At 44.3% G+C, this 26,616-nt stretch overlaps 1 protein-coding gene across 3 annotated transcripts in view; it reads right to left on the minus strand.

The window, feature by feature from the left end:
* AGK (acylglycerol kinase) overlaps nt 1-9,004 on the minus strand; it is a 38,277-nt gene extending 29,273 nt beyond the window's left edge. Inside the window, exons 1-2 of one of the 3 annotated variants that reach the window (XM_079992863.1) lie at nt 8,769-9,004; nt 6,176-6,353 (exon numbers count right to left, since the gene is read on the minus strand). In XM_079992863.1, coding sequence (XP_079848989.1) covers nt 6,176-6,343 — 168 coding nt within the window. In that variant the 5' untranslated portion in view covers nt 6,344-6,353; nt 8,769-9,004. Of the gene's footprint in view, nt 1-6,175; nt 6,354-7,302; nt 7,464-8,768 lie in introns of those variants that run through there. The other 2 variants (XM_079992864.1, XM_079992862.1) reach the window with 2 other exon arrangements.
* Nucleotides 9,005-26,616: the final 17,612 nt, after the last annotated feature.

The raw sequence follows: 26,616 nt of genomic DNA on the forward strand, positions 1-26,616 counted from the left end.
AATCACAGGTAAAGTGTGAAGCAATTACAGCCACAGCTTTTCTTCAGGGCTTGCAATCGCTGCTACGCATAGGGCAAAAAACAAATTCAAAGCTCAGCTATTTCCAGCTAATGAAATGCTGCTTCTCTGATATCCAATTTCACAATTATTTTCCAAATAACTAGGCAGGCTTGGTGAGCCGGTAAAATTGGCAGAGATAAATCAGGAGGATTCCTCTGTTTACTTAGGTAACCAAACCAGGATCAATACAGATCCAATTCCTCTTTCAGCTGCCCAGGATAGACCACAATCACCAAGGCTGAGCAGAAAAAGAAATACTTCAGTAGACTTCTTCTGGGCATATTTTTCCGTGGAACCTAAAGCTGCCCAACCCTTAATAAAGAGTTGGCCCCTTGTAAGATGAATGGTGCCTAAACCTTTTAAAATCCAGTGTGATTCCAAATAAAACAGCCACACTCTGCTGTGCACTGGAGAGAACAAATAGCAGAGGCTGTGGGTGATCAGAAACAGAAAAGCTGGTGCACAAGTCTATTGTTTCAAGCCATTCCTTCCCCCAAAATGGTTGGACGTCCAAGGCAGCCTAAACATGGCAAGTATCCTCTGAATAAGAGACCTTTGGTGCCACCACACAACTGCTTTTATTTAGAAATGTAGGACTCAGGCAGGTATTAAAGGGTACAGAAGCAAGCATAAAAATAGGCATTGCTGACCCCAACTCTGAGTCCTGAAATCTAACGGCTACTAGAAGGTTACTAGCCAGTCTGCGAGACTGTGCACACAGAAATAGGTGGTTTCAGTCCCACTTAGGCACATTCCTTTATAGCAGGCAATTGCCCTTTATCAGGCAATCACCCATCAACAATGATGCTAGATTATTCCAAAGTAAAAAGTCAGCTCATTATCACTATTATGCCAGTAAATCTGCATGTAGGGTTGTTTCTTGATTACATGTACGCGCTCTCTCTCTCTCTCTCTCTCTCTCTCTCTCTCTGTGTGTGTGTGTGTGTGTGTGTGAGAGAGAGAGAGAGAGAGAGAGAGAGAGAGAGATTTTCTCTGTAGATTGGATTTCCTGGCAATTTCTAGATTCCAGATGTTCTAGATTGTCCCACCCTCAATATAAATAAAGATAAAGGGACCCCTGACCATTAGGTCCAGTCGTGACCGACTCTGGGGTTGTGGCGCTCATTTCACTTTATTGGCCGAGGGAGCTGGCGTACAGCTTCCGGGTCATGTGGCCAGCATGACTAAGCCGCGTCTCGCAAAGCAGAGCAGCGCATGGAAACGCTGTTTACCTTCCTGCCAGAGTGGTACATATTTATCTACTTGCACTTTGATGTGCTTTCAAACTACTAGGTTGGCAGGAGCAGGGACCGAGCAACAGGAGCTCACCCCGTCCGGTGATTCGAACCGCGACCTTCTGATGGGCAAGCCCTAGGCTCTGTGGTTTAACCCACAGCATCACCCGCGTCCCTTCTCAATATACATACCATCCAGCAAAACACCAACCAATTATTACAAACATGCCTGAATCCCAAGGCAATCAGGATGCCTTTCTTTGGGACCCCTGATGCTGTGACAGCATTTTCTACAGCATAATCAATACATAATCAAATGCATGGTACATTTTTTTTTGTCCAACCTAGATGCAGATACACTAGAACAGCATGCATTTTTCTTGTGACTAGTAGGCTGTCTTTAGCAAACTGCCGCCCAGTATTACTAAGGGATTGCAAAAGCATCGTAACAGACACTCTTTTAATTTGGCAATTCCCAAACTATAAACTAGGGTGTGCTTATAAAAGTAAAGGTTCCTGCCACTTTCCAATCAGTCACCTGTCAGGTCAAGCAATTCTGTTGTACTGCTGCATGAGGAATAATTCAGTCATACTTGGTGCTGAGATGCACTGGTTACTGAGATGCACTGGTTACTGAGATGCACTCAGTAGCCAGCGTGGTGTAGTGGTTAAGAGCGGTAGTCTCGTAATCTGGGGAACCGGGTTCGCGTCTCCGCTCCTCCACATGCAGCTGCTGGGTGACCTTGGGCCACTCACACTTCTTTGAAGTCTCTCAGCCCCACTCACCTCACAGAGTGTTTGTTGTGGGGGAGGAAGGGAAAGGAGAATGTTAGCCGCTTTGAGACTCCTTAAAGGGAGTGAAAGGCGGGATATCAAATCCAAACTCTTCTTCTTCTTCTTCACTTTGAATGCCTGTGTTTCCTCCAGCGTGCCTTCAACTTTTATTTAGAAAAGTGCACCACTACTGTATGCGATTCAGGAGACCCATGCTGAGCATCTCCTGTGATTTAAAAAATAATCAGACGTCACCCAGAGAGGGGCCAAAGAAGACTGGGATCACGGCACTGGGATGTAACCCTTTTGCATCAGACCGTAGTCCTCCATTAAAATCCTCTCCCCAGTGAAGCTATTTGCCCCATGAGGAAAACTTGCAGGTATCATGGGGCAAATAGCAGCTCCAGGAATTTTCATTTTTGAATTGTGTAAGACAGCAGGCACCGTATGCCTGTAATGCTGCTCAAAATAATAAGACTTTCAAATTCCACAGCCAAAGCCCAGGGTTTTGCTATTCAAGAATAAGTAAGAGCTAATTGGAGCCGGTTTTGGCACCAGATCTCTGCACTCCCCCCAGAAGAAGTCCTCCTCAGTAGCAAATGAACAAGCAATGCCTGAGACAGCTAATTCCAGGAAGTCAAAGGCTAATCTAAAGCAATGTTGAGCTAAAGCAGCACCCTTTGCATCAGAAGCTCCAACTATGTCAGGAAAAAAGGACAAGATTTCACTAAACCTTTAATCTGCTATAAAAGGACACTATATAAGTCTAGTCAAGAGTGCCTCAAGCATAGTAATTCAGCCTCCAGTATCAGCAACGACCAAAACACAGTTGCTAGGCTATGTACATATAGTCTACTCTACCTTGTTGAGCAAGATTCAAAAAGCTTAATATTTCAGATGTACGGTTCTACATTTCTCTCTGTACTATATTTGCACTAGGCCATCATTGTGCAGCACCCCACTGGAAAGACTGGGTGCGCTGCATCACAATCCTGGATTTGCATAAAGTCTGGGTGGGGTAGGGGAACAAAAAAAGGTAGGTTGAATAAGGTAAAAAAAAAAGCCTGTGACATGGAAGCCAGAAGGGATAGACACTGAACTATTGTACTTTAATATTTTGTTGGAAGCCGCCCAGAGTGGCTGGGAAACCCAGCCAGATGGGTGGGGTATAAATAATAATAAAAAAATTATTAGTATTGTTATTATGAAAGGGAAAAAGCAGTGGCAAGGTAATGGGAGAGGTCTGAATACCCCAGGAAGGGATGAACATTGGGCGGTCTTTAAACAGAAAAGAAAAAAAATGTTTAACAAGGAGAAATAGTGGAGTTTGGGTACAACACAAAGTCAAAACCCTTTCTCAACTCCCTTCTCACTCTACCAAAACCTTGCTTAAACCTCTGCTTTCTCCTCTGTCTCTCCCTGCATTCCTAGACAAAGACAGTGCAATTTTTTGTCCGGTGGGTTAGGACGGTCCCAGCTCATTAGCATGTATAGTGTGGGTGGGTGGGTGTGTTTTCTTGGTTCATTTCAGTTTGTAAAAGCAGCAACCACCTTATTTCATTCAGAAAATTAGGAGCGTAAGTATTATTACAAGAAAATGCAAGAAATTCCTTCCCAATTACTGTTCCCATTTCTGCTTTCTCTGGAAGAAATATTCATCATAAGGTCCTAAGCCACTGTACTCATTTCTAAAAACGTGTAGCAAGAAGCTTTAATTTTAATCCCTGTTTGCACATTTAATATAGTTTCAGGGAAATGCAAATATAGCCAAATTATTTTGAACCATTGTTGACTTGCAAACCACATCTGCTCTGTTGTTTGATCACTTTTCAAGAAACTGCTGCCAATTAAGCCCTCCTGTTTTCCAAGCTCTTCTACAGCAAGTCCTGCCAGAATCTACATGGAAGACTTAAGAACCCAAATCTTCTTTGTCTCTCTCTTTTCTCTTTCCCCCTCTTTGTGAGCATCTGCCTTTCACCTAGATGTAAAATACTCATATTTTCTTACTGCATTTTTTCCAGTGTATGTTTGAACCTGAAGTGGTTTGGCTTGGTTGATTTCAGTGGGTTTTGGCTGTGTGATAAGGGCATAAACTGTGTGTTTTGGGGAACAGGGCAGGTGGCAAAAGCCATTCCCAGCACCAATACCCCATTTCCTACCTGATCCACCCCAGTCTTCCTCACTGAGTGGCAGGGTCCAAAGGGAGCTTCTAAGAGATTAAATGAAGCCTCCCTGTGATTGGAAAAACTGCAATACCAGAGTTCTTGATCCCAGAGAGACTTCCAAGCACAATCAGTCAAAAGCATTTGGAGGCCCCATTCAGACTAGTTCAATGCAGGGAGATTGGAGATCAGCTGAGGCCAACATAGTTTATGCCAGGGGCTGCCACGATGGGCTTCATGCAGCATCTCAGCCTCCCCCTCCTTGCTTTCTTCCAAACAGTCATGCAGTGGTTAGGATGGTGAGTTTTTGCTCCCTTGGAACTGAAGGCGAAGTTAGATGACTGATGCTCTTCTTCACTTTCTGTTTCAGCTCTACATGATTTTAAAAGCTGATTAATTCCACTGGAACTAGATCCTTTGGAAAAGTGAAGTATGTCCGAATGCTTTCTCGCTCTGTTTCTCCAGGGAGTGGGGTGGCCCCAATCCAGTCGAGGGGAGAGAAGTTATGAGAGGTGGTGACACCCAAAGTAAAGGAAAAGGGACCCCTGACCGTTAGATCGAGTCGTGGCCCACTCTGGGGTTGCGTCACTCATCTCGGTTTATTGGCCAAGGGAGCTGGCGTACAGCTTCCAGGTCATGTGGCCAGCATGACTAAGCCACTTCTGGCGAACCAGAGGAGCGCACGGAAACGCCGTTTACCTTCCCGCCGGAGCGGTACCTGTTTATCTACTTGCACTTTGACGTGCTTTCAAACTGCTAGGTTGGCAGGAACAGGGACCGAGCAACAGGAGCTCACCCCGTCGCAGGGATTTGAACCGCCAACCTTCTGATCACAAGTCCTAGGCTCTGTGGTTTAGACCACAGCGCCACCCACGTGACACCCATAGCACTCCCTAAAAAATCCAAATGGGCCCACAGTTCTAAAACGGCTGACAACCCTTATACTAAACCATGGTTTAGTTTCATGTTAACCAACCCCTTATAATCTACTAACATAGTAAAATACCACTGCAAGTTTGAAGCAAACCAGCAGAACCACTTAGTAGCATTTTAAAACACATTATGTTGTAGACTTACATAGCATAGCATGTTTAGCAGCAGATAAAAAGTGTGTCATTAAACTGTCTGAGCTTTTGTTTTTTTATTATTTGCAAACCTGAAAAAATTATGCCGTTAAAGCATCCAGGGGGAAACTGTTCAATCCTGTCCATGACAGTTTCATTTAATCTAAAACACATCTATCAATTTCATTATAGCAATTTGCCATATCAGTACCAAAGAAATGAATATGAAATAATTGTGTATCTCACAACTTATAGATGCACAAAACCAGTCTGTAGCCACCCGCTGATCAAATGCTAAAACTATTTTACAACTAATTTTCAAATTTATGCACATATAAATGTCCTCTTCCTTAAAATTGCAAACTTGTGGAGTGCCTCCCAATGGTCTTTGTTTTTAGTACATTGCAGTAGCAAGGGAATTCACATTTTATCAAAGAAGAGGTGCAGGGGTGCTGAACCCATTTGCAACCCAAAATTTCCCCTGATCTCTTCACACAAGGGACCTTTCATGTACCATCCCCACCAATGGAAGAAAAACTGTCTGGAAGTATTTTTGATCAGGAAAGCAGCCCATAACCGGAAAGGCTAAGCACCCCTACCTTGTGTCACTGCTCCAATTAAATACAGAGCTTTCCAAGGCTATGGTAAGGCAAAGCAAAAATAATCAGGAGAACAGTATATATGTGTCACTTATATTTTGCCCTGGACTCTGGTTTAGGGAAAAAACAACAATGAACAAACCCAAATGCCCTTCCAAAACTTCCAATATTATTTTAAAGATTAAGCGTTCAATACAGGTAGTTGAATTTAGTTCCCCTTGAAAACAACAGAACTCAAGTTAAACTGTCTTAGCTTGGATCCAATCCAATGAAATAATTACCAGTGTTTTCCATACAGCCAGTTTCCTCCCCAGGTGAGCAGGCAGGCCCCAGCGGTGGTCTTCTTCCAGTGATTTCTGAGTGTGTGAAACATTTTGATAACCTTGGCCATGTTTATGTTTTACTCTGCAGCAGACCTTACAGGGGACTCCGATGCAAAGAAACAGCATGGAAGAGCATCTGTGTGGTAAACAGTAAATAAAAGATGAATATCACCTGAGAACAAGGAAATGGTTACAATGTTCACTAAACACTAAACATCTATTTCTTTCCTGTTAATAAAATAATGGCAGGAAATATTAAAGGATGAGAAAAATGTCTCCCTGAGTTTAACTTGATGCTACTTCTACCCTTTGGAACTGCCAATTACATGTCAGATAAGTGCCATCTCTATTGTTTCCAATACTGAAAACCTGGTTTTTTTCAACAAGCCTTTTAACTGTGGATCTTTGTCCCAGTTTATATCTGTACTGGATTTGAATTTTTTAAAAAATATTTAAAAATATGGAAACCCCCCCCCCCTCTCTCTATCTCTCTGCATATGTCTGTGTGTGTTCCTCCAAACACTGAGGCTCCATTTAGCCATCAAGTTTAGTGTTAACAAACATGCTTCTCCACAATAGAGGTTGCCACCTTTCATTTTCAAAGATTCTAGCAGTTCAGGCTAAATGACTCGGAAATATACACATACACATACATAAAAGAACCTTTTGGCACCATATCTAAATTTGTCTGAGCCTGCGCCAAGTGGCTTTCCCTTGAAACAGGAAACATTTTGTTTGTTTGTTTCAAATCAGTATCAACGAGAGAGGTTCTGTGAACAGAATGTTCCTCCCTTGGAGGCTACTGGTTTTCTTTAAAACACACACACATTATGGAAAGTTAAAATTACTGACACTTTCCCCCCCCCCCCCCAAATTAAAGTATTATTATTATTCTGTTTAGAGACATCACATTTCCCCTAGCTTTCTGACATGCAACGTATTTTACGGATGGGCCCTTGTGGCAACTAGCAATGAGGCTGAAATTATGGTCAGGCAGCAATTCCATCTGCAGATTTTCTGCTCTGCATTTTTTGAACCTCTGATCATTGCACCCTAGGAACAAGTAAAGCTGCTTTTATACCAACATGCTTGACATGGTCTATGCCAGCCGGTGGGCAACCTGTAGCTCTCCATCTGTTGTTGGGGCTATCATCTGCCCTGACCATGGGTGATGCTGCCTGGGGGTAAACTGGATGACCCTCGTGCTTCTCTTCCAACTCCACGATTCCATGATGACACAGACTGCCGTCCACAAAGGCTTGCACCACAATAAACGGGCTTGTCTTTAAGGTTCTGCATAAATAGTCACGGACACGGCAGTTCTGCCCTGCCTATCTGGCAGCGTTGCTGCTGCCAAGATCATTTTTTGTTTTGTTTGTGGTTTTCATTTCATTAATTATACTTTTCAAGTTTATACATTTCATTAATTTTAACAATCATTTTGACATTTCAAAACTTGACTTCCTCCCCCTTTCTGCAGTTCCTTAAATTTGTTTTTAATATCTTCTGCATATACAAATAAACTTAATTTACTAATTTATTCATCTTCTTTAAATATGAAACTCTTATAAAACTGCAGGTTATTACAATAATCCTGACAATGCTTTTATTTGTTTATCATTTATCTGTAAATATTCAATAAACCATTTTAACTTTCTTTTGTAACAAAATGTTATCCTGATTTCTTATTCTTCCGGTAAGCTTCGCCAATATCATTTTTTGAAAGAAAAGGGCTGGATTTTATGACATTAGCCGCTCTGAGCCCGGATTTGGCTGGGGAGGGCGGGATACAAATAAAAATTTATTCTTATTCTTATTCATATTATTTAGGTTTGATGAGGCCCATAGCTACTGGAAGTAATGGGGCCCTTTATATGTCCAGCTCTCCTTTGCCAATAACAAATTGTCGCTGTTTTTGTGTTGAATATATGCTACTGTATATGGTAATCTGGGACGCAGGTGGCGCTGTGGGTTAAAGCCTCAGCGCCTAGGACTTGCCGATCGAAAGGTCGGCGGTTCGAATCCCTGCGGCGGGGTGCGCTCCCGCTGCTCGGTCCCAGCGCCTGCCAACCTAGCAGTTCGAAAGCACCTCCGGGTGCAAGTAGATAAATAGGGACCGCCTACCAGCGGGAAGGTAAACGGCGTTTCCGTGTGCGGCTCTGGCTCGCCAGAGCAGCGATGTCACGCTGGCCACGTGACCCGGAAGTGTCTCCGGACAGCGCTGGCCCCTGGCCTCTTAAGTGAGATGGGCGCACAACCCCAGAGTCTGTCAAGACTGGCCCGTACGGGCAGGGGTACCTTTACCTTTAACAGGTATCTAAAGCAATTTACCACTGTTGCTTTATTTGTTTTTTTATCTCATATTTTGGAATTGTGCATTGTTTTTTGGTCGCCCCCAAGAGAGTGGGGCCCTAAGCTGTAACTTTTTTAGCTTATACGTAAATCCGGCCCTGCACCCACCCGCACCCAAAGGCCCCGAGCTCTTCGTAGGAAAGGCAGGACACGAGGGAAAGGCGGGTCCTCCGCTGACTTTTGAAACGTGCGGCCTCACCTGACGAGTGGAGCCGCCTCTCGCCGCCTGCCGGCTAGCTAGCCTGCCTCCGCTCCGCGGCCCCCGCGCTCCCTTCTGGCTCCTCCTCCTTCTCCGCCGGGGCCGAGGCTGCCGCAAGCAAAGAGGTCTCCGTCTCCCTCTCGCAGCCTCTCCCGGGCAGAAGCCTCCCGCTTCCGGGCGCCGCGCGGCTCCTTTCCCGCCGCCTTCCGCGGAAACAGAGAGCCGCCTCGCCTTGGTTCCGCGCGGGCCGCTTCCCCGAGAGAAAAGGCGCTGTCCCGAACGGAGGCGGCGCGGAGAGAGGACTGTTCATGAGTGCAGCACGCGCACACGCAAACACCCACCTAACCCGACAAGAAATGCCCTGGGAACCTCTTTTGCTCCCCACGTCGGGATCTTGTCACTGGTAGATCCGTGGGTGGTTGGGGGTTGATCGCGGGCTCCCGATGGTTTCATTCATTCATTCATTTGTGCGTGCAGTGCCGGATTTACGTATACGTTAAACAAGCTATAGCTTGGGGGCCCCAAATTTTTTTAAAGGAAATTTAAAGGGGCGAGGGACTGGATGTACATTTTCCAAAAAAAAGAAATATAAAATAAAATAAAATAAAATAAAACCTACATACAGCAACAGTGTTTTGTGTTGTGTAGGCTCCTATGATGTAAGTAACGCCTGCTAGCCTGCTTCCTAAAATACTTCTTAATTGTATTTCAGTTCAACCATTACTTTGATAAAATACATATTTTGTTATGTGCAAATTGCTTTAGATACCCGTTAGGTCCATAAATTACCATATAGCATATATTCAACACAAAAAAGCGACAATTTGTTGTTGACAAAGGACAGCTGGACATATAAAGGGCCCCATTACCTTCAGTAGCTTAGGGCCTCATCAAACCTAAATCCAGCCGTGTGTGTGTGTGTGTGTGTTGAATTTTCTGTTTTACAATTTAAAATATACTTTAACATCCTTAAAATATCAATGACTTCCCTTCTCTTTCCATGAACATATCATAAATCCCTGCATATTTTACAAAAACTAAACCATTCAGTGTTCCCTTATTGCATTGATCCAAACTTATTTACACTGTTGAATTTATCTCAATGCTGCCAACGTTTTCAGCTGTACACAATTGTTTCCTGTATATTCAATGAACGTTTTCGAATCTTTTCCAATGGTTTCACAAGAGCAGCAGCAACAACAACTGCAAAAAGGCTTGCCCGTCCTCACCTGGGATTCAGCCAACCTGCTTATATAGAGCTCCACTAGAACGCAACAGTAACCATTTTCTGTAACTATCCAATCACTGAACATCACTTTTGATCCTTTATTTGCATATGTGGACCTGAGTGAAAACTATCTACAGTATCCTCCTGCTGGACCAGGGTGAGAACTTCAGTAAGAAAAGGAAGGACGAGGAGATCAGCTCAGTTCTGGTTCCGCAAAACAAAACTCCTAGGTTCAGAATGGGTTCAGAGGCAACCTTGTATTCTAGGGCTGTATGTCTTTCGCACCTGGCTCTGGCTGGGTGCTGTTAAAGTTTTAGGTAAAAAGCAAAATGGATCCCACAATCCTAAAGGTTTCCCACCCCGATCTGCACTATCATGTTATTACTATCCTTACTCCTGCTGCTGCTGCTAATAAATTTATATGCTTATTTCATTACAGTATTTGTGTTCCCATCTTTCCTCAGGGTGGTTTGCAACAAATATTAAAGCAAGAGCCTGCTGGGTCCGGGCAGCAGCCCGTCTAGTCCTGCATTCTTTAAAGACCTTTAAAGCCCTATGTGGCCTAGGACTCACATACCTACGGGACCACCTCTCCTGGTATGCCCCGCGGAGGACCTTAAGGTTCACAAATAATAACATTTTGGAGGTCCCAGGTCACAAGGTGGTTAGATTGGTCTCAACTAGGGCCAGAGCCTTTTCAGTACTGGCCCCAAAATGGTGGAACACTCTGTCACAAGAGACTAGGGCCCTGCGGGACTTGACACCTTTCCGCAGGGCCTGCAAGACAGAGCTGTTCCACCAGGCCTTTGGCCAAGGCACAGTCTGGCCCTTATGTTTCCCTCCCCTTATGGTCTTGATTTATCGGCTACTTTTAAAATGAGGCTGTATTTTAACCTGTATTTTAAATTGGTCCCCCCCCCCAGCATGTTTTTTATTGTGATTTTATTGGTTTTAGCCGCCCTGAGCCCGGCTCTGGCCGGGAAGGGCGGGGTATAAATAATAATAATAATAATAATAATAATTATTATTATTATTATCCCCTTCTCCCAGTGGTCAAGCTTTAGGAAACCCGCAAGCAGGACCTTAGCAGAAGGCCTCTCCTCACCCCTGCAGTTTCCATCAACTCATATTCAGAATCATGGCCACTTCTGACCGTGGAGGCAGAGCAAAGCCATCATGGCTAGTAGCCATTGGTAGCCTTCTCCTCCATGTTTTCGTCCAATCCTCTTTTAAAACCACCGAAATGGGTGTTGCCTGCTGTGAGAGCGAGCTCTGTAGTTTAGCTATGCACTGCATGGAGGGGGACTTTCTTTTCTGTGCCCTGAATCCGTCAGGGATGAGGGATGCTGAACAAACTCAGGGGGTCGGGATGGATGGTAAATAGACAGGTCATCTGTGAAACATGACCTTCCAAATAGAATGATCATAGAAGACATCTCCTCAGCTGGTGCATCTCGGATGACTTCAATGTCTTCTTTACAGCAGATAAGACTAGTCCAAACCTACCAGGTGAACTACATCCGTTCAAACTAATGAACAGCTGCAACAGACTTCATTATTGTCTTATTACCCATCCAGGCTTATATGACCCAATGTAGCATTTCTTGTTGAATCCCTCATGGCAAAACTACTTGGCTTATTTTTAGTTGTTGGGTTTTGGGGGTTGTTGTGTGTGTGTTTTTGCTCTGGACATCTGGTCACCCTGGAGGCAAAACCTACCTGCTGTATCTCTCCATGTTCCAGATACTTCTTTCCAACTTGTTCTGCTGTTTTTGTTTCAGATACTGAGTGGGAGTGATTAGCGAAGCAGCTGGGAGGGGTGGCTAACACCCCAGAGGACAGGATCACACTTCAAAACGACCTTGACAGATTAGAGAACTGGGCCAAAACAAACAAGATGAATTTCAACAGGGAGAAATGTAAAGTATTGCACTTGGGCAAAAAAAATGAGAGGCACAAATACAAGATGGGTGACACCTGGCTTGAGAGCAGTACATGTGAAAAGGATCTAGGAGTCTTGGTTGACCACAAACTTGACATGAGCCAACAGTGTGACGCGGCAGCTAAAAAAGCCAATGCAATTCTGGGCTGCATCAATAGGAGTATTGCATCTAGATCAAGGGAAGGAATAGTGCCACTGTATTCTGCTCTGGTCAGACCTCACCTGGAGTACTGTGTCCAGTTCTGGGCACCACAGTTCAAGAAGGTCAGTGACAAACTGGAACATGTCCAGAGGAGGGCAACCAAAATGGTCGAAGGCCTGGAAACGATGCCTTATGAAGAACGGCTAAGTGAGCTGGGCATGTTTAGCCTGGAGAAGAGGAGGTTAAGGGGTGATATGATAGCCATGTTCAAATATATAAAAGGATGTCACATAGAGGAGGGAGAAAGGTTGTTTTCTGCTGCTCTGGATAAGCGGACACGGAGCAATGGATCCAAACTACAAGAAAGAAGATTCCACCTAAACATTAGGAAGAACTTCCTGACAGTAAGAGCTGTTCGACAGTGGAATTTGCTGCCAAGGAGTGTGGTGGAGTCTCCTTCTTTGGAGGTCTTTAAGCAGAGGCTTGACAACCATATGTCAGGAGTGCTCTGATGGTGTTTCCTGCTTGGCAGGGGGTTGGACTCGATGGCCCTTGTGGTGTCTTCCAACTCTATGATTCTATGATTCTATGGGACCAGGAAACATAAAAAGAGAGCTGTTCAAAGGACCCCTCTGATTTCTGTGCTGCAGTCTTATTTAAAGGCCAAGGGAAATTACCTTGCATATGTGATTCTTTTGAGAATCTAGTTTGGAAATTGCTGGAAATAAGTATTTTGTTATCAGCTGATGACAAGAGGTTAAATAAGTGGGGGTGGGAGAGGGTCAGTCTTTGGAGCCTACATGGACTCATGCTTCATCATGGAAATACAATTTAGGATAATTATTCCCCCATTAATTTTTTTTTACAGACTTACAGAGAAATTATTACTATAAGGGTAACAATTGAGAATCTAAATCCTCCTTTATCATGAGCATATATGCTCCTTATGATGTTCTCTGTTTTGTTTTGCTTTAATCATTCCTTTTTCCTGTCTTCTTTTTAAATGTATTTGTATTTTATAATGTATTATAGTCTAGGGGAAATGGTTTTTATATCACTTGACTATGCTGAATGTATGAAGTGGCCCTTAACCACTTAAGAGCCAGTGTGGTATAGTGGTTAAGAGCGGTAGATTCGTAATCTGGGGAACCAGGTTCACGTCTCCGCTCCTCCACATGCAGCTGCTGGGTGACCTTGGGCTAGTAACACTTTGAAGTCTCTCAGCCCCACTCACCTCACAGAGTGTTTGTTGTTGGGGAGGAAGGGAAAGGAGAATGTTAGCCGCTTTGAGACTCCTTCGGGTAGTGATAAAGCGGGATATCAAATCCAAACTCTTCTTCTTCTTAACTGTGTGCTGGGGGTAGGGTCTAAACTGTGTACAGTACTTCATTGAACTTGGCCTAGCACAGCTAAAGAATCTCCTCTTTCGTGTCTCACTTGGCCTATCAACCACTGCAGATTTTTAGTTGCTTAAATCATTACTTTTTAAACCAGTCAATTTCAATTTCAGCAGAGCTGCACACTGTTAAAAAAAACACCCAACCCCAATCCTTGATCATTCCCAGGATAATGAAGGCATGTGAGGGATCCCTCCCCCATTCATCTTAAAATGTACATTAATCTTGAATATGTCAGTGAAAATGTTGCAGTAAGACATGCCCAATCTCAAAATGTGTTTTGTTTTGTTTTTCTAAGCAAAGCAGGCAAGCGTTCCTTCAGTCTCTCAGCTCCATCAATTAAACGTGCTTTTTGTCGATTAAAATTTGCTCCTGATTAATCAGCTAAAGCTTGGGTTGACTAATTTGCCAATTAAGCCTCCGAAAACTTGCAGGCTTTGGTGTTAATTATAATGATTTGCTGGCTGGTGTGAAAGATGCGTTTCTGTTTGGTCCTAGCAGAAAAAAGCCCCCGAGCTCTTTTGCCTTGTTGAGTCTCTCCTGGTAAGGTGGGCCTACCTACCGCTAGATGGCTCTCTAGCTCAGGCTGTCATGGAAGGCATGGCTGCTCCTGGTCTTGCTAAGGATGCTCATTTGGTTGAGCAGAACTACCTTTGCAATGGTGTCGGCTGCTGCACACAGCTGGATTCCAACCACCCAAAGACACACAAGAACTCTTGAAATCTCGCTTGGCCTTTTCTGTATACAGCGCTTTCTCTTCCCCTCCAGATATTGTTGATTTGTATGCGTGGCCGTATTGCATTGTTATTCCCTCCTTCCTCGCTGACCATTTCTAAATCCTAATGCCAGGGGAAGTGGCAGCGTGAGGTCACACCCGCACCAAATATTTAAAGCACATGGCTTGCCACCAAGAATCCTGGGAACTGTAGTTTGTAAAGGGCGCTGTGAAGGATGAGCTACAGGAATGTGGAACCTGGCACCTGGGTATCAAATGTGGGCCCCCTCCAAGTCATGCCAGGGTGGGGATTCTTTTTTAGCCTAGCAGGCCAGATTGGTATCTTTGCCCACCTTGCCCAGGCCAAGTTCAACCCAAGGACCTCAGGTGACCTTTGTTATTGGAGAAATTCCTGCAACACCTTTATTTGCCCAGGGGATTTCAGAAACCCCTTTCAGAGTGCAGCCCAGCGCCTTGAAAGAGGCTTCTAAAGAGCCAGCAGTCACCTGCTGGTTGTTAGATCTTCGGTGTGTTACGGAAATTATGGGGGGTGGGGCACATCTTTAAAGTTGTTAAATGTTACAAATATTATTCATAAATGTATACCTTTGACTTGACAGCTCAGGGAAGTTACCTAGCTTTAAAAACCATATAAAATCAACTCCTTTGCCAGTTTCCTTCATTCCACCACTGTTATGTACTGAGTCGAATAGGATCCAAACTGCAGCAGTCTGATTGGTCCTAGAACAATAGGATCCAAAAGGCAGCAGTCTGATTGGTCCTAGAACAATAGGATTCAGAATGCAGCAGTCTGATTGGTCCTAGAACAATGCAGCAGTATGATTGGTTGGCAGGAACCACCCAATCATGCTCCAGATTGAAGTGAATCCACAACCTGATTGGCTTACAGTAGAATTCCGGAATTAGCCAATCATGTGCAGCCCATTGTGTAAATAATGTATATAAAGCAGATACTTTGAGGGGACATTCATTCATTCCTCCTCACCACCATGAGCTGAATAAAGAGCATGAAATCACTTTGCGACTCTGAGAATATTTCAACCGCCAATTTGCTTCATTGGCCAAGGACTTGGAAACAATTTGGTCCCCACCGTAATCCCTCAAGCAGGAGGTCATGTATTCACGGTGTCAATCGCTGGGCAAAGGCACTCCTCTGGACTTGCCCAGGTGGCAGACTATACAAAACCAAAGTTCTATTGTCCCTTTGTAGTAGGTGCTTAGAATGTACTTCCCAATACATATCCTGTATCCGCCTGTTGCCCCAACACATTGCTCCTAGGTTAATCATGTATAACCCTCCCCTTTTCTGATGTAGCAATGATGTAGTGATGATGCTTAATGAACTGTATGCTGGGATAAGACAGAAACTTTTAAAAGTCCTTGTCACCCCATCCTCGGGGTTCAAAATTCCTCTTTGAACCTGTTGCGCAATCAACTTTGGTCTATTTGCTCTGGTTGGTGGCTGGACTCCTTCCTTTATTCCGTAGGGACCTGCAGGCTGTGCCTGATCAGCTGGGTGACTGGGCAGCCTCACACCTAGATTTTTCCGTAACAGGTGCCTGGGAAAAAAACTTTAGTTTAAGGCAAGTTTTTACCTACCTCACCCTTGATGCCCTGTATGGGATGCCAGGTGTGGAGCAGATGGGATTGAATACACCAGAATGGCCTTGTGGGGCAAATGGGAGGCCTGGCAAGCTTAAATGGTTCCCCGTCCGTCCTCTAATCTTTTCTTTCTGGCCCATGCACGGCTACATGCCATATTGCATACCCTCCAACATTTCTCAGATGCAAACCAGGACATTTTCATCTGTACACTCTGTACATATATTACTTTTTTAAAGTAACAAATGATAATTTAATTTTAAAAGGTAATTAAATTTTTGAGGGATCAGGGCACCTAAGTGTTTAAGGAATTTGGGGCAAATTGCAAATCTGTAAGTTTTCTGAATTTTATTTTGTACAGCTGGGGATGTTATTTAAACACAGCTTTTCACATTTCTGACAATTGGTTTGCAGTCCTGCCAATAAATAGTATGTATTCATATGTTTCATAGTTTTAGGCATTGCTGTTTCACGGCTGGTTGTTATAATTGCTGCACCATCTGCAAATAGGTTGATAAAACAAGCAGCGCCTTGTATGGCTATGTCATGTATTTCTGGGGATGTTCTGTTTGCCTTCTCCAGGGGCTGCATGGTGAAAGCAAACAGAAGTGGTAATAAGGGGCACCCCTGTTCTGGTCCCCTATTTAGAGTAAAAAATAGTTGCTGTTCTGCCTGTATAAAGTCTTTGCAATAGGATGACAAAACAGACACCCATATTCATTCTTTAAGACTGATAAGGCGGCCCATCAAAGCTTTGCTTGCATCCAGTGGACAAAATTCTAAAGGAAAGTGGGGGTTTTTCCTTCCATAATAGATAGTATTTAGAACCCTCCTAATAGTATCTATTCTATTTGGTTTTGGTATTGCCATTCCGTTATTCCCTCGTATGTGTCCCCACGTGTCTTGGATAGCTCCACCTCCCCCCACCCGTCATTTAACAGTACACGTAGAATGGGAATTAGTTTGGTTTCATTTATTTCTTATAGAAACTGCCCACAAATCTCTTTCCCTGGAGATTTTCCTAGTTTTAAATTTTTTATTGGTTTATCAATTTCTTCTGTTGTAAAGGGTTGATTTAAATAGTCCATTTGCTCAACATCCAATTGTACTCCTATTTTATCCAGATATGGGTTGATTGCCTCGTTATTCAAACTAATAGGTTTGAATAATGAGCATATATGTTTTCAAATGAATTTTAAAAACGATTAGTATTGCCTTACCTTGGTAGATTCCTCCCCTTGGGGGTTTAAAGAACAATTTGTGCCTTTTTACATTTTTGTTTAATTTTATTGCTAATAATTTGGATTTTTTTACCATCAAATTCATAAAAATATTGATTGACAAGGAGTCTTCTATTTTATTTATGTCTGAAGAATCCAATTTTGATTTTTTCTGATTGGAATTTTATATACCCTGTTACTAGCTGTCCTCTTGTGCTGTTGTTCTTAAAAAAAACATTTCTCCAAATAAAATATTCTCCTGAATCTGTCTGAGATTTGTTTCTGTTCTGCTGCCTTCACTAATAAAAGTGGCCCTTAGCATTTCTTTTTAGAATGTCCCATGATGAATGTGCAGGTGGGGCTGTGGGTTAAACCACAGAGCCCAGGACCTGCCGATCAGAAGGTCAGCGGTTCAAATTCCCACGACGGGGTGAGCTCCCATTGCTCAATCCCTGCTGCTGCCCACCTAGCAGTTCGAAAGCACGTCAAAGTGCAAGTAGATAAATAGGTACTGCTCCTATTTAGGTAAACGGCATTTCCGTGCGCTGCTCTGGTTCACCAGAAGCGGCCTAGTCATGCTGGCCACATGACCCGGAAGCTGTACGCCTGCTCCCTCGGCCAGTAAAGCGAGATGAGCACCGCAACCCCAAAGTCGGTCACGACTGGACTTAATGGTCAGGGGTCCCTTTAACTTTACCTTTATGATGAATGTGGGGAACACGAGCCCCCTTGCTCATTTTCAAAAAACATCTTTATTTTTTCTGTCATTTTTGCTGACATTAGTTTATTTTGTAATATCAAAGGGCTCAAGCACCAGGACAGGTTTGCAGTTCAGAGTGGTACCAATAGGCACTTAAGACTCCTAGCGCTGAGGGTTTTCTGTTGGAACACCAGGAGTATGAAATCAAAAGGTGGGCAATTCTTGTATAAATTTTGTGTTTCTCTGAGTAATAGGTGACATCCCTTTGAATGGGGTTTAGTGCCCTCCAGGTGTCAATGAGTTTATATTGGAGGATATGGATAGTTCAGTTGGTTAGAGTATGGTGTTGTTGTTTACACCAAGGTTGCAGTTTTGATCCCTGTATGGGATAGCTGCACATTCCTGCATTCCAGGGGGTTGGACTAGATCAGGCATAGGCAAACTCAGCCCTCCAGATGTTTTGGGACTACAACTCCCATCAGCCCTAGCTAACAAGACCAGTGGTCAGGGATGATGGGAGTTGTAGTCCCAAAATATCTGGAGGGCTGAGTTTGCCTGTGCCTGGACTAGATGGTCTTCGGGTCCCTTCCAACTCTACAATTCTATGGTTCTATGCACTCTACATAAACCTTCCCTAAGCTGGCGCTCTCCAGCTGTTGTCAGACTTCAACTTCCATCATCCCTGACCATTGACCATGCTGCCTGTGGTTGACCAGAGTTGTAGTTCAAAAACATCTAGAGAGCACCAGCTTCAAATATGCTGGTATACAGGGCTAGTATTTTTTTTTTAATGTAATTTTTATTAAATTTTCTGTTTTACATTTTTGAATACTCATTTAAACATCAATGACTTCCCTTCTTCTCTCTCCATGGTTCATTTTGCATATCACAAATCCCTGCATATTTTATCTAAACTAAACCATTCAGTGTTCCATTATCACATCCATCAAAACTTATTCACACTGTTGAATTTATCTCAATGCTGCCAATGTTTTCAAGTGCACACAGTTTCCCCTCATAGATTCAATACATATTTTCCAATCTTCTCTAAACATATGTTCTTCTTATTCTTTTATTCTATATATGTTAAGTCTGCAAGCTGCGCGTATTCCGTCAGCTTAAGTTGCCATTCTTCTTTAGCTGGGACTTCACTCATTTTCCATTTTGGGGCTAACAAAAAATGGGCTAGTATGAAGTGGAACTGTTGCAGGGTCTTCTGGTTATTTACTGTGAAGTCTTTCCTACTGGGTGGACAACTTCAGGGGTACCTACCGACATAGCTCAGTCGGTAGAGCACAAGACTCTTAATATCATGGTCATGGGTTTGAGCACCACATTGGACAAAAGATTCTTGCATTGCAGGGGGTTGGACTAGATGACCCTCAGAGGTCCCTGTCAGGAGCTCCTCCTACACTTGAGTAGGACCCTGGTAAAGACACATACCTGACTAGCATGTTCCCTCCCTCCTGGTCGATCGTTCGGGAGCTTCAAAAGCTTTCTTCTGCCCGAACATCACAGCAACCAATGCCAACCGACACCGGCACACTTAGGGATCCGCAGAGTCTACGCAACTTGCGTGACAGACCTCAGCAACTCAGCATGTTGGTTAATCTACTTTATTTACATATAAACACACATGGAGCACTGCAACATGGCTCCCTCTCTCTCTAGCATCAGGCAGCAAAGAGAAAAAGAACAAAGGACAATAGTCCCACTTCACGAAACACAATAACACAAACATCCTGTCTCCATCACTTCCCACTCTGTGGAGTCAAAACATACACCGTCATGTGAAAGACAAAAATCCCATGACTGCAGTCATGGAGCAGGAATTCTAACATTCCCTTCCAGCTCTACAGTTCTATGATTCTATGTGTACTATCTCCAGCTGTTGCATAATATTGACATAAGAGGAATCCCTCCTCCTGACTCATACTCTGGCTGCCTAACTACAAAGAAATGTAGATGTGTGAGGCCTTCCTGGCTCTTGGCTCCTTATGCTGCACTCCAAAGCATGATCTTTGATTACTGGTAACGCAGTCAGCCTTCCTAGCTATGTAACATTACCTTCGCCCATTTGGCAATTCATCCACAATGTATAATTCATGTCTGCCATTAACATAGCTGTGACTTCATCCCCCTATCGAAATACATTAATCAGAGCTTCTGCAAAGTACCAACATTTCATTAGCAACTGGTTCGTTGCCCATCAAGATAAAGATGTAGCAATTGATGGACTCATTCAGGTAGACGTTGCAAATTTTACTCACTCCTCTATGAATGTCATGGGTATTATCCCTTCTGGTTCTCTGCTTAGCGGTATAAACTGTGAAGTGTTCAGAACCAAAATCCCCCAAGGTCCAGGATGAAGAGAGGCAACACATTACACTCAACAAGCACACAACCTGTGTATGCAAACAGTTGAGCTGTACACTCGCTCAGTTAGTCACATGTGTTAGAGAGCATCAGTTTTGCGTGCAAAAGGTCCCGGGTTCAAACCCTTCCTATCTCCAGGTAGGTCTGGAAGAGACTCATGTCTGAATTCCTGGAGAGCTGCTCCTAATCAGGGCAGACAAAACTGCGCTAGGTGGAATAATGGTTTGAGTCAGTACAAAACAGCATCCTATGCTCCTGTTCAACAAACGCACAGGCTGTGTCCATGTGTAGACAACAGATGAACTGCACAAATCAAGTGTTCACTGTTTTACACAAACCCTTGTACATGCATAGAGACAGCTTGTACCTGTGTTCAGTGCAACACGTGAACAAGCCTAGCTGTCATGGGGACCCTCCATGAGTCTACCTCCTTGTTGCAGCATGAATCTGACCTTTGAAGAGTTTTGTAAGTAAACCATATTAAAGCTTACTAAACACACGGTCTGTTTTTGTGATAGAGAAGTGGGGTACTTTTGGGTTCCCTAGAAAGGACACCTTTTAAAGTTTTTGACCGCATTTATTTCCACACTTCTCTTTGCTGCATATTTTGCCATGTTAAATCTCTCCTGGGGTTCTCTCACCAAAGAGTACTTGCCCCAAACTCGGTTCTTGGCTTCCATGATTTCCGACAGCAAGCACCCAAAAATGCCAGCTGTGATTTGTCCCACCGACTCAGAGGTGAGTTACCAGCTTGGAAACCAGACCCTTAACTGCCCGCTGTTGTCAACATCAGCACGGTTAGGAAGATGCTGCCGTTCATCTTGGCAATAGGCTTAGCCCGGTTTTTAACCAGCACCATCAGTGTCTTCTCCTTCCACATTTAGCAATTCCACGGACAGGGGTTGTTATTGTGTCTTAAACAGGAAGCTTTCTCTGGATGGCAATTAACGAGGTGCCTGCCATTGTTTCTCACTGCCTGTGAAACCTTATAAACTGCAACAGCAGTGCTCATTAGGAGGGCAAAAGAACGATAACAAGAAAATAGCAGATTAAATCCATGACAAAGCTCCACAAGGGGTTTAATCCAGCCCCGAGTTTCCAGGCCTTTTTCAGAGAAGGAACAACAATGGTATCTACCGGAGCGCACCAGGGTAATTGATAGAATCTCCTTGTATTGCCAAGGTAATAATGAGGCTTTCAAGTTTTGCAGTGGCTTGTGAGATATCATTTATACCTTGCATTGTTAAACTATGGAACCTGCTTCTGCAGGAGGGCACTGATAGCTGCCAACTTGGACAGCTTTAAAAGAGGATTAGACCAATTCATCAATGTAAAGGCTGTCAGTGGCTACTAAGTATGCTAATTATGTTCCACCTCCAATTTCAGAAAGGAGGCAGTAACGCATCTGAATTCCAGTTGCTGGAAACCATTGGAGGGGACCGTGTTCTCGTGGGTTTCCCACAAGTATCCTGGTGGCCGCAGGATGTTGGCCTTGATGGGCCATTAGCCTGACCCAGCAGGCACTCACATTCTTATATTAGCACAGAGGAAGTCAAACTGTTTGATAATGAGAATAATGTTAATAACACCTTGTGAGCAAGATTTTTCAGGGAGCATTGCAAGTCGTCAACCACGACAAGTGCGTTTTGCATCTCTGCAAGGATCTTCGCCTGCTTAGAGATTGACCAGGCAAGTTGCATGTTCAAAACGGGGGTGGGTGGGTGGGTGGCTGAGCTTTATTTGATGCTCAGATTTCATATATTTGTAGGAAAACCAAGTAGCGCTAACCCACGCCGAATATTCTAAAAGGCAATATTCTTTATCTCAGTGGTAAACGGAATGTTGGCAGACAGCAATATTTCTTCCAAATGAAAAGTGCCTGAAAATACATTCGTTCCATATAGTATTTGAAAAGGCGTTTTCTTCAATATAAAAAAATATTTTGCAGTGTGCCATGTACCATTTATTGCTATTATCTTTTTTTTCTGTGCGCAGAAAAACATTTTCTAATCGATATTTTTCTACTCAGCTTTTAAAAATCAAGTTGAGTTTGTATTCCTTTTTCACTGTTGCCGTTTCCCCAGAAAGATTCCCTTACTTCCTCCCCACCCCCTTTTTCTATGGATTAATTTATAAACTCTTCACTATTGTTTCATCTGGCCTGGGGTCATGTCTGTTCTTTTAACTAGAGTGTTCTGAAGCAGGCACCCTATATGAGCAAGTGGGTTAGTGTTCTCGCTGCCCCCTTCGCTCTTCCGTGTGTGTGTGTGTGTGTGTGTGTGTATACAGTGGTACCTCTGGTTGAGAATGGGATCTGTTCCGGAGGTCCGTTTGCAACCTGAAAAGAACACAACCTGCATCTGCGCGTCTGCATGTGCGCGGGTTGCGATTCGCTGCTTCTGCGCATGCGTGTGACATCGTTTTGCGCATTTGCGCATGCGCAAACGGCGAAACCCGGAAGTAACCCTTTCTGGTACTTCCATTTCGCCATGGGACGCAACCTGAAAACACGCAACCTGAAGCAAAAATAACATGAGGTATGACTGTATATATATATGTGTGTGTATGAATGAAACAAATGTGAAGATGGCAAAGAAATGAACATTGCCTTGAATTCTGGAGGATCAGCAGTGGGAGAGGGATATTGCGCTTGCAGGCTTCCCATGGGCATCTATCTCAGACCCTCCAAGTGTCCCTATTTCCCAGGGATGGTCCCAGATTTGCAGAAGCCATCCCGGTTTCTGATTGGATCCCAGAATGTCCCACTTTTCCTTAGGACGTCCCTGTTTTCATTGAAGACATGAAGGAGGGTATGGAGTTATGTGACCCCTGAGCCCAGGAGATAAGGAACTATGCAACCTTTAGAAGGCATCTGAAGGCAGCCCAGAGTGGCTGGGTAGGGCATAAATAATAAAATTATTATTATTATTATTATTATTATTATTATTATTATTATTGATGTCCCTATTTTCAGAAGAGAAATGTATGCTATCTGGTTGGTCACTGTGAGAATCAAATGCTGGACCAGATCACCGGAGCCTGTGTGGTGTAGTGGTTAAGAGCGGTAGATTCGTAATCTGGTGAACAGGGTTCACTTCCCCGCTCCTGCACATGCAGCTGCTGGGTGACCTTGGGCTAGTCATACTTCTCTGAAGTCTCTCAGCCTCACTCACCTCACAGAGTGTTTATTGTGGGGGAGAAAGGGAAAGGAGATTGTTAGCTGCTTTGAGACTCCTTCGGGTAGTGATATCAAATCCAAACTACTACTACTACTACTACTACTACTATTCTTCTTCTTCTTCTTCTTCTTCTTCTTCTTCTTCTTCTTCTTCTTCTTCTTCAGATCCCACTGGTGATGTTTACATTCATGCTTTCGGGGGAGGGGGGGCATATTTGTTGGGCCCCAGTATATCTCTTAGGTTGGGCAACCATACTGTTAAGTTGTGGGTGAACATATCAGATGACACAGCGATTCTTCAAACAGCTCTTGTTTATTCACAGGCCAGAACTGAACTGAACTGAACTGAAAGGTTCAGCCAGCCTGCTTATATAGAGCTCCACTAAAATGCAACAGTAACCATTTTCTGTAACTATCCAATCACTGAATGTCACTTTCGATCCCTTATTTGCCTATGTGGACCTGAACTATCTACATTTTCCCCCTGCTGGCCCAGGGTGAGAACTTCAGTACATAACAAATACAGCACTAGCTAAACTCTTTTTTCTCTTGCACCACACTACCCCTTTTCTCTGAGCTCTTTGAACCAGCTCCTAACACCGGGATGTGGTCCTGTGACCTTCATGAAACCCAAAAGGTATGCTTTATTCGCGGCAGTGCTCACACAGTCCCCCAAAACATGCACCTTGTGGCCCCACGCAAGATTACGCCCCCCAAAAGGGCTTTTTCAGGGAAAAGTTCTTTTTTCGGGGCAAGATCTCAGTGCAAAATCACACAACATCACAGCACCCAAAATGGCCGCTGTGCTATTGCATGAGAAAATGGGATGTCAGGTGTTTTTTTCAGGGACACTCGCAGGGCATGTAGCTCCCCAGGGACAGCATCCTCTCAAAGCTACAAAAAACAGTCTGTTTTGAAAAACCAGGAGATGGGTACCATACTTTTTTCCTGCCACCAGGGATGGGCTGATCTGTCAGTGAGGAGGAGGAAGAGCAACAGGAAGGAGACAGAAAGCCTGACAAATACCCAAGGGGAGGTTGTGCTAACCTTTGGAGACAGCACGCTTGAAGACTCAGGAATAGAAGGTGACTATGGCAACTGTCAATAGTTGAGCTCATGCAAAAATGTCAGGGCTGAGCGATGGTCAGGGAGGAATCATAGCTCAATGGTAGACTGTTAGCTTTGCATGCAGGAGGTCTCAGGCTCATCCCCCAGAATCTTTAGCTTAAAAGAGCAGGAAGCAGGAGGTGAGAAAACCCTCTGCTTGAGATTGTGGAGAGCGGCTGCCAGTCAGAGTTAACAATATTGAGTTTGATAGTCTCATTTGGTCTCAAGGCAGCTTCCTGCAGATATGTGTATATGAGGGAAAATGCACACTTAAAATGCTGGTGAATGACCTTTTTTTTTTTTTTAATGTGGCAGGAAACTCTGGGACACATTTACAGTGGAGTTGGAGACAGGGCAGAAAACGGCCCTTCTAAATCTGGATTTCTGCTACGAGCATTAATGTTCCTTATACTCTCCCATAGGTACTTCAACTGAGTAGCTCTTTGCAGATCAAGCAAATGCAGGAACATCACCAGGCAGGGCAGTTATGCAGTACCTGCGGCTTCCAAACGAAGAGTTCGGCTTTTGCCTGCTTGTAAAGGACACCGTTCTGGACTATTTCATAGAATCATAGAATTGTAGAGTTGGAAGGGACCCTGAGGGACACCTAGTCCACCCCCTTGCGATGCAGGAATCTCAACAAAAGCATCCATGACAGATGGCCGTCCAAGCTCTGCTTAAAAACCTCCAAGGAAGGAGAGTCCACCACCTTCCAAGAGAGACTGTTGGACAGCTCCTACCATCAGAAATCTCTTCCTAATGTTTAGTCGGAATCTCCTTTCTTGTAACTTGAAGCCATTGGTTCAGGTCCTGGCCTCTGGAGCAGGAGAAAACAAGCTTGCTCCATTCTCCATGTGACAGCCCTTTAGATACAGTGGTACCTCAGGTTAAGAACTTAATTTGTTCCAGAGGTCTGTTCTTAACCTGAAACTGTTCTTAACCCGAGGTACCACTGTATTTGAAGATGGCTATTATACAGTGGTACCTCGGGTTACAGACGCTTCAGGTTACAGGCTCTTCAGGTGACAGACGCCGCTAACCCAGAAATAGTACCTTGGGTTAAGAACTTTACCTCAGGATGAGAACAGAAATCACACGGTGGCGGCGCGGCGGCAGCGGGAGGCCCCATTAGCTAAAGTGGTACATCAGGTTAAGAACGGACCTCCAGAATGAATTAAGTTCTTAACCCGAAGTACCACTCTATATCATTTCAGTCTCCCCTTTTCCAGGCTAAACACCCTCAACTCCCTCAGCCGTTCTCATAAGGCTTGGTTTCCAGACCCTTGATCGTCTTGGTCACCCTCCTCTGTACACATTCCAGCTCCTTAAATTGTGGTGCTCAGAACTGGACACTGTGTTCTAGGCGAGGTTACTGGCGGAAGAAGTGGGGTCCAGTAGGGGGCGGTCACCCTGGGTGTCATCCCTGAGGGGGAGTGACATCGCCGCCCCGCCCCCCTGGGATGCTTGCCACTCACCGCAGCTAGCCCCACCCCCAGGTGCACAGCATGTGCACCGCTCCGGGTGCCGGAGCAGCTAACTCTGCCTCGGGGGGGGGGGGGGGTCTGAGCCAGATTGAATGGACATTATATTTCTACATCAGCCTAGGAGAAACTGAGTCTACATCAGCCTAGGAGAAACTGAGTCCCAAGTGTGGCAGTGGCCTCTCGCAACCCCCCAGCCACAATCAGGAAGCTGTGGTGTAGAGGGTTTTCCTCGCTTATTCACATGGTTGTGTGAAAAGGACGTCAGACACTGTTATTGCACAAGCATACTCCGCCCTCTCTCACATGGTGTGTGTGTGTGTGTGTGTGTGTGAGAGAGAGAGAGAGAGAGAGAGAGAGAGAGAGAGAGAGAGAAGTCTACCTTTAACGGAGGAGCCATCCGCGGATGGGATTGGCTGCTCTGTCTGAGACGAATTTGGCTGTTACTACCTGTTCACAGCAATTTCATTGGTCGTCCTAAGGAGTGCCTGCTCTCCCACTGGACAAGCAGAATACCAGGCACATTTTAATGCTCATTCCATTCTTCCCCGCTGTGAGATAGCAGGGTGTTGTCAGAGTCAGAACAGGCAGAAGGAGTTGCTTGGCTACCGGGAAAAGGAGCTTTTGTTTTCTCTCACAGCTTGCCACATTTAACTCCAAGTGTGCAACAGGCTGTGTGTGTGTGTGTGTGTGTTTGTCTGCCATCTAAAACAACTTGCTTTCTTTCATCTCATTATTC

Source organism: Podarcis cretensis, assembly GCF_951804945.1.
Source record: "Podarcis cretensis genome assembly, chromosome: 10".
Taxonomy (NCBI): Eukaryota; Metazoa; Chordata; class Lepidosauria; order Squamata; family Lacertidae; genus Podarcis; species Podarcis cretensis.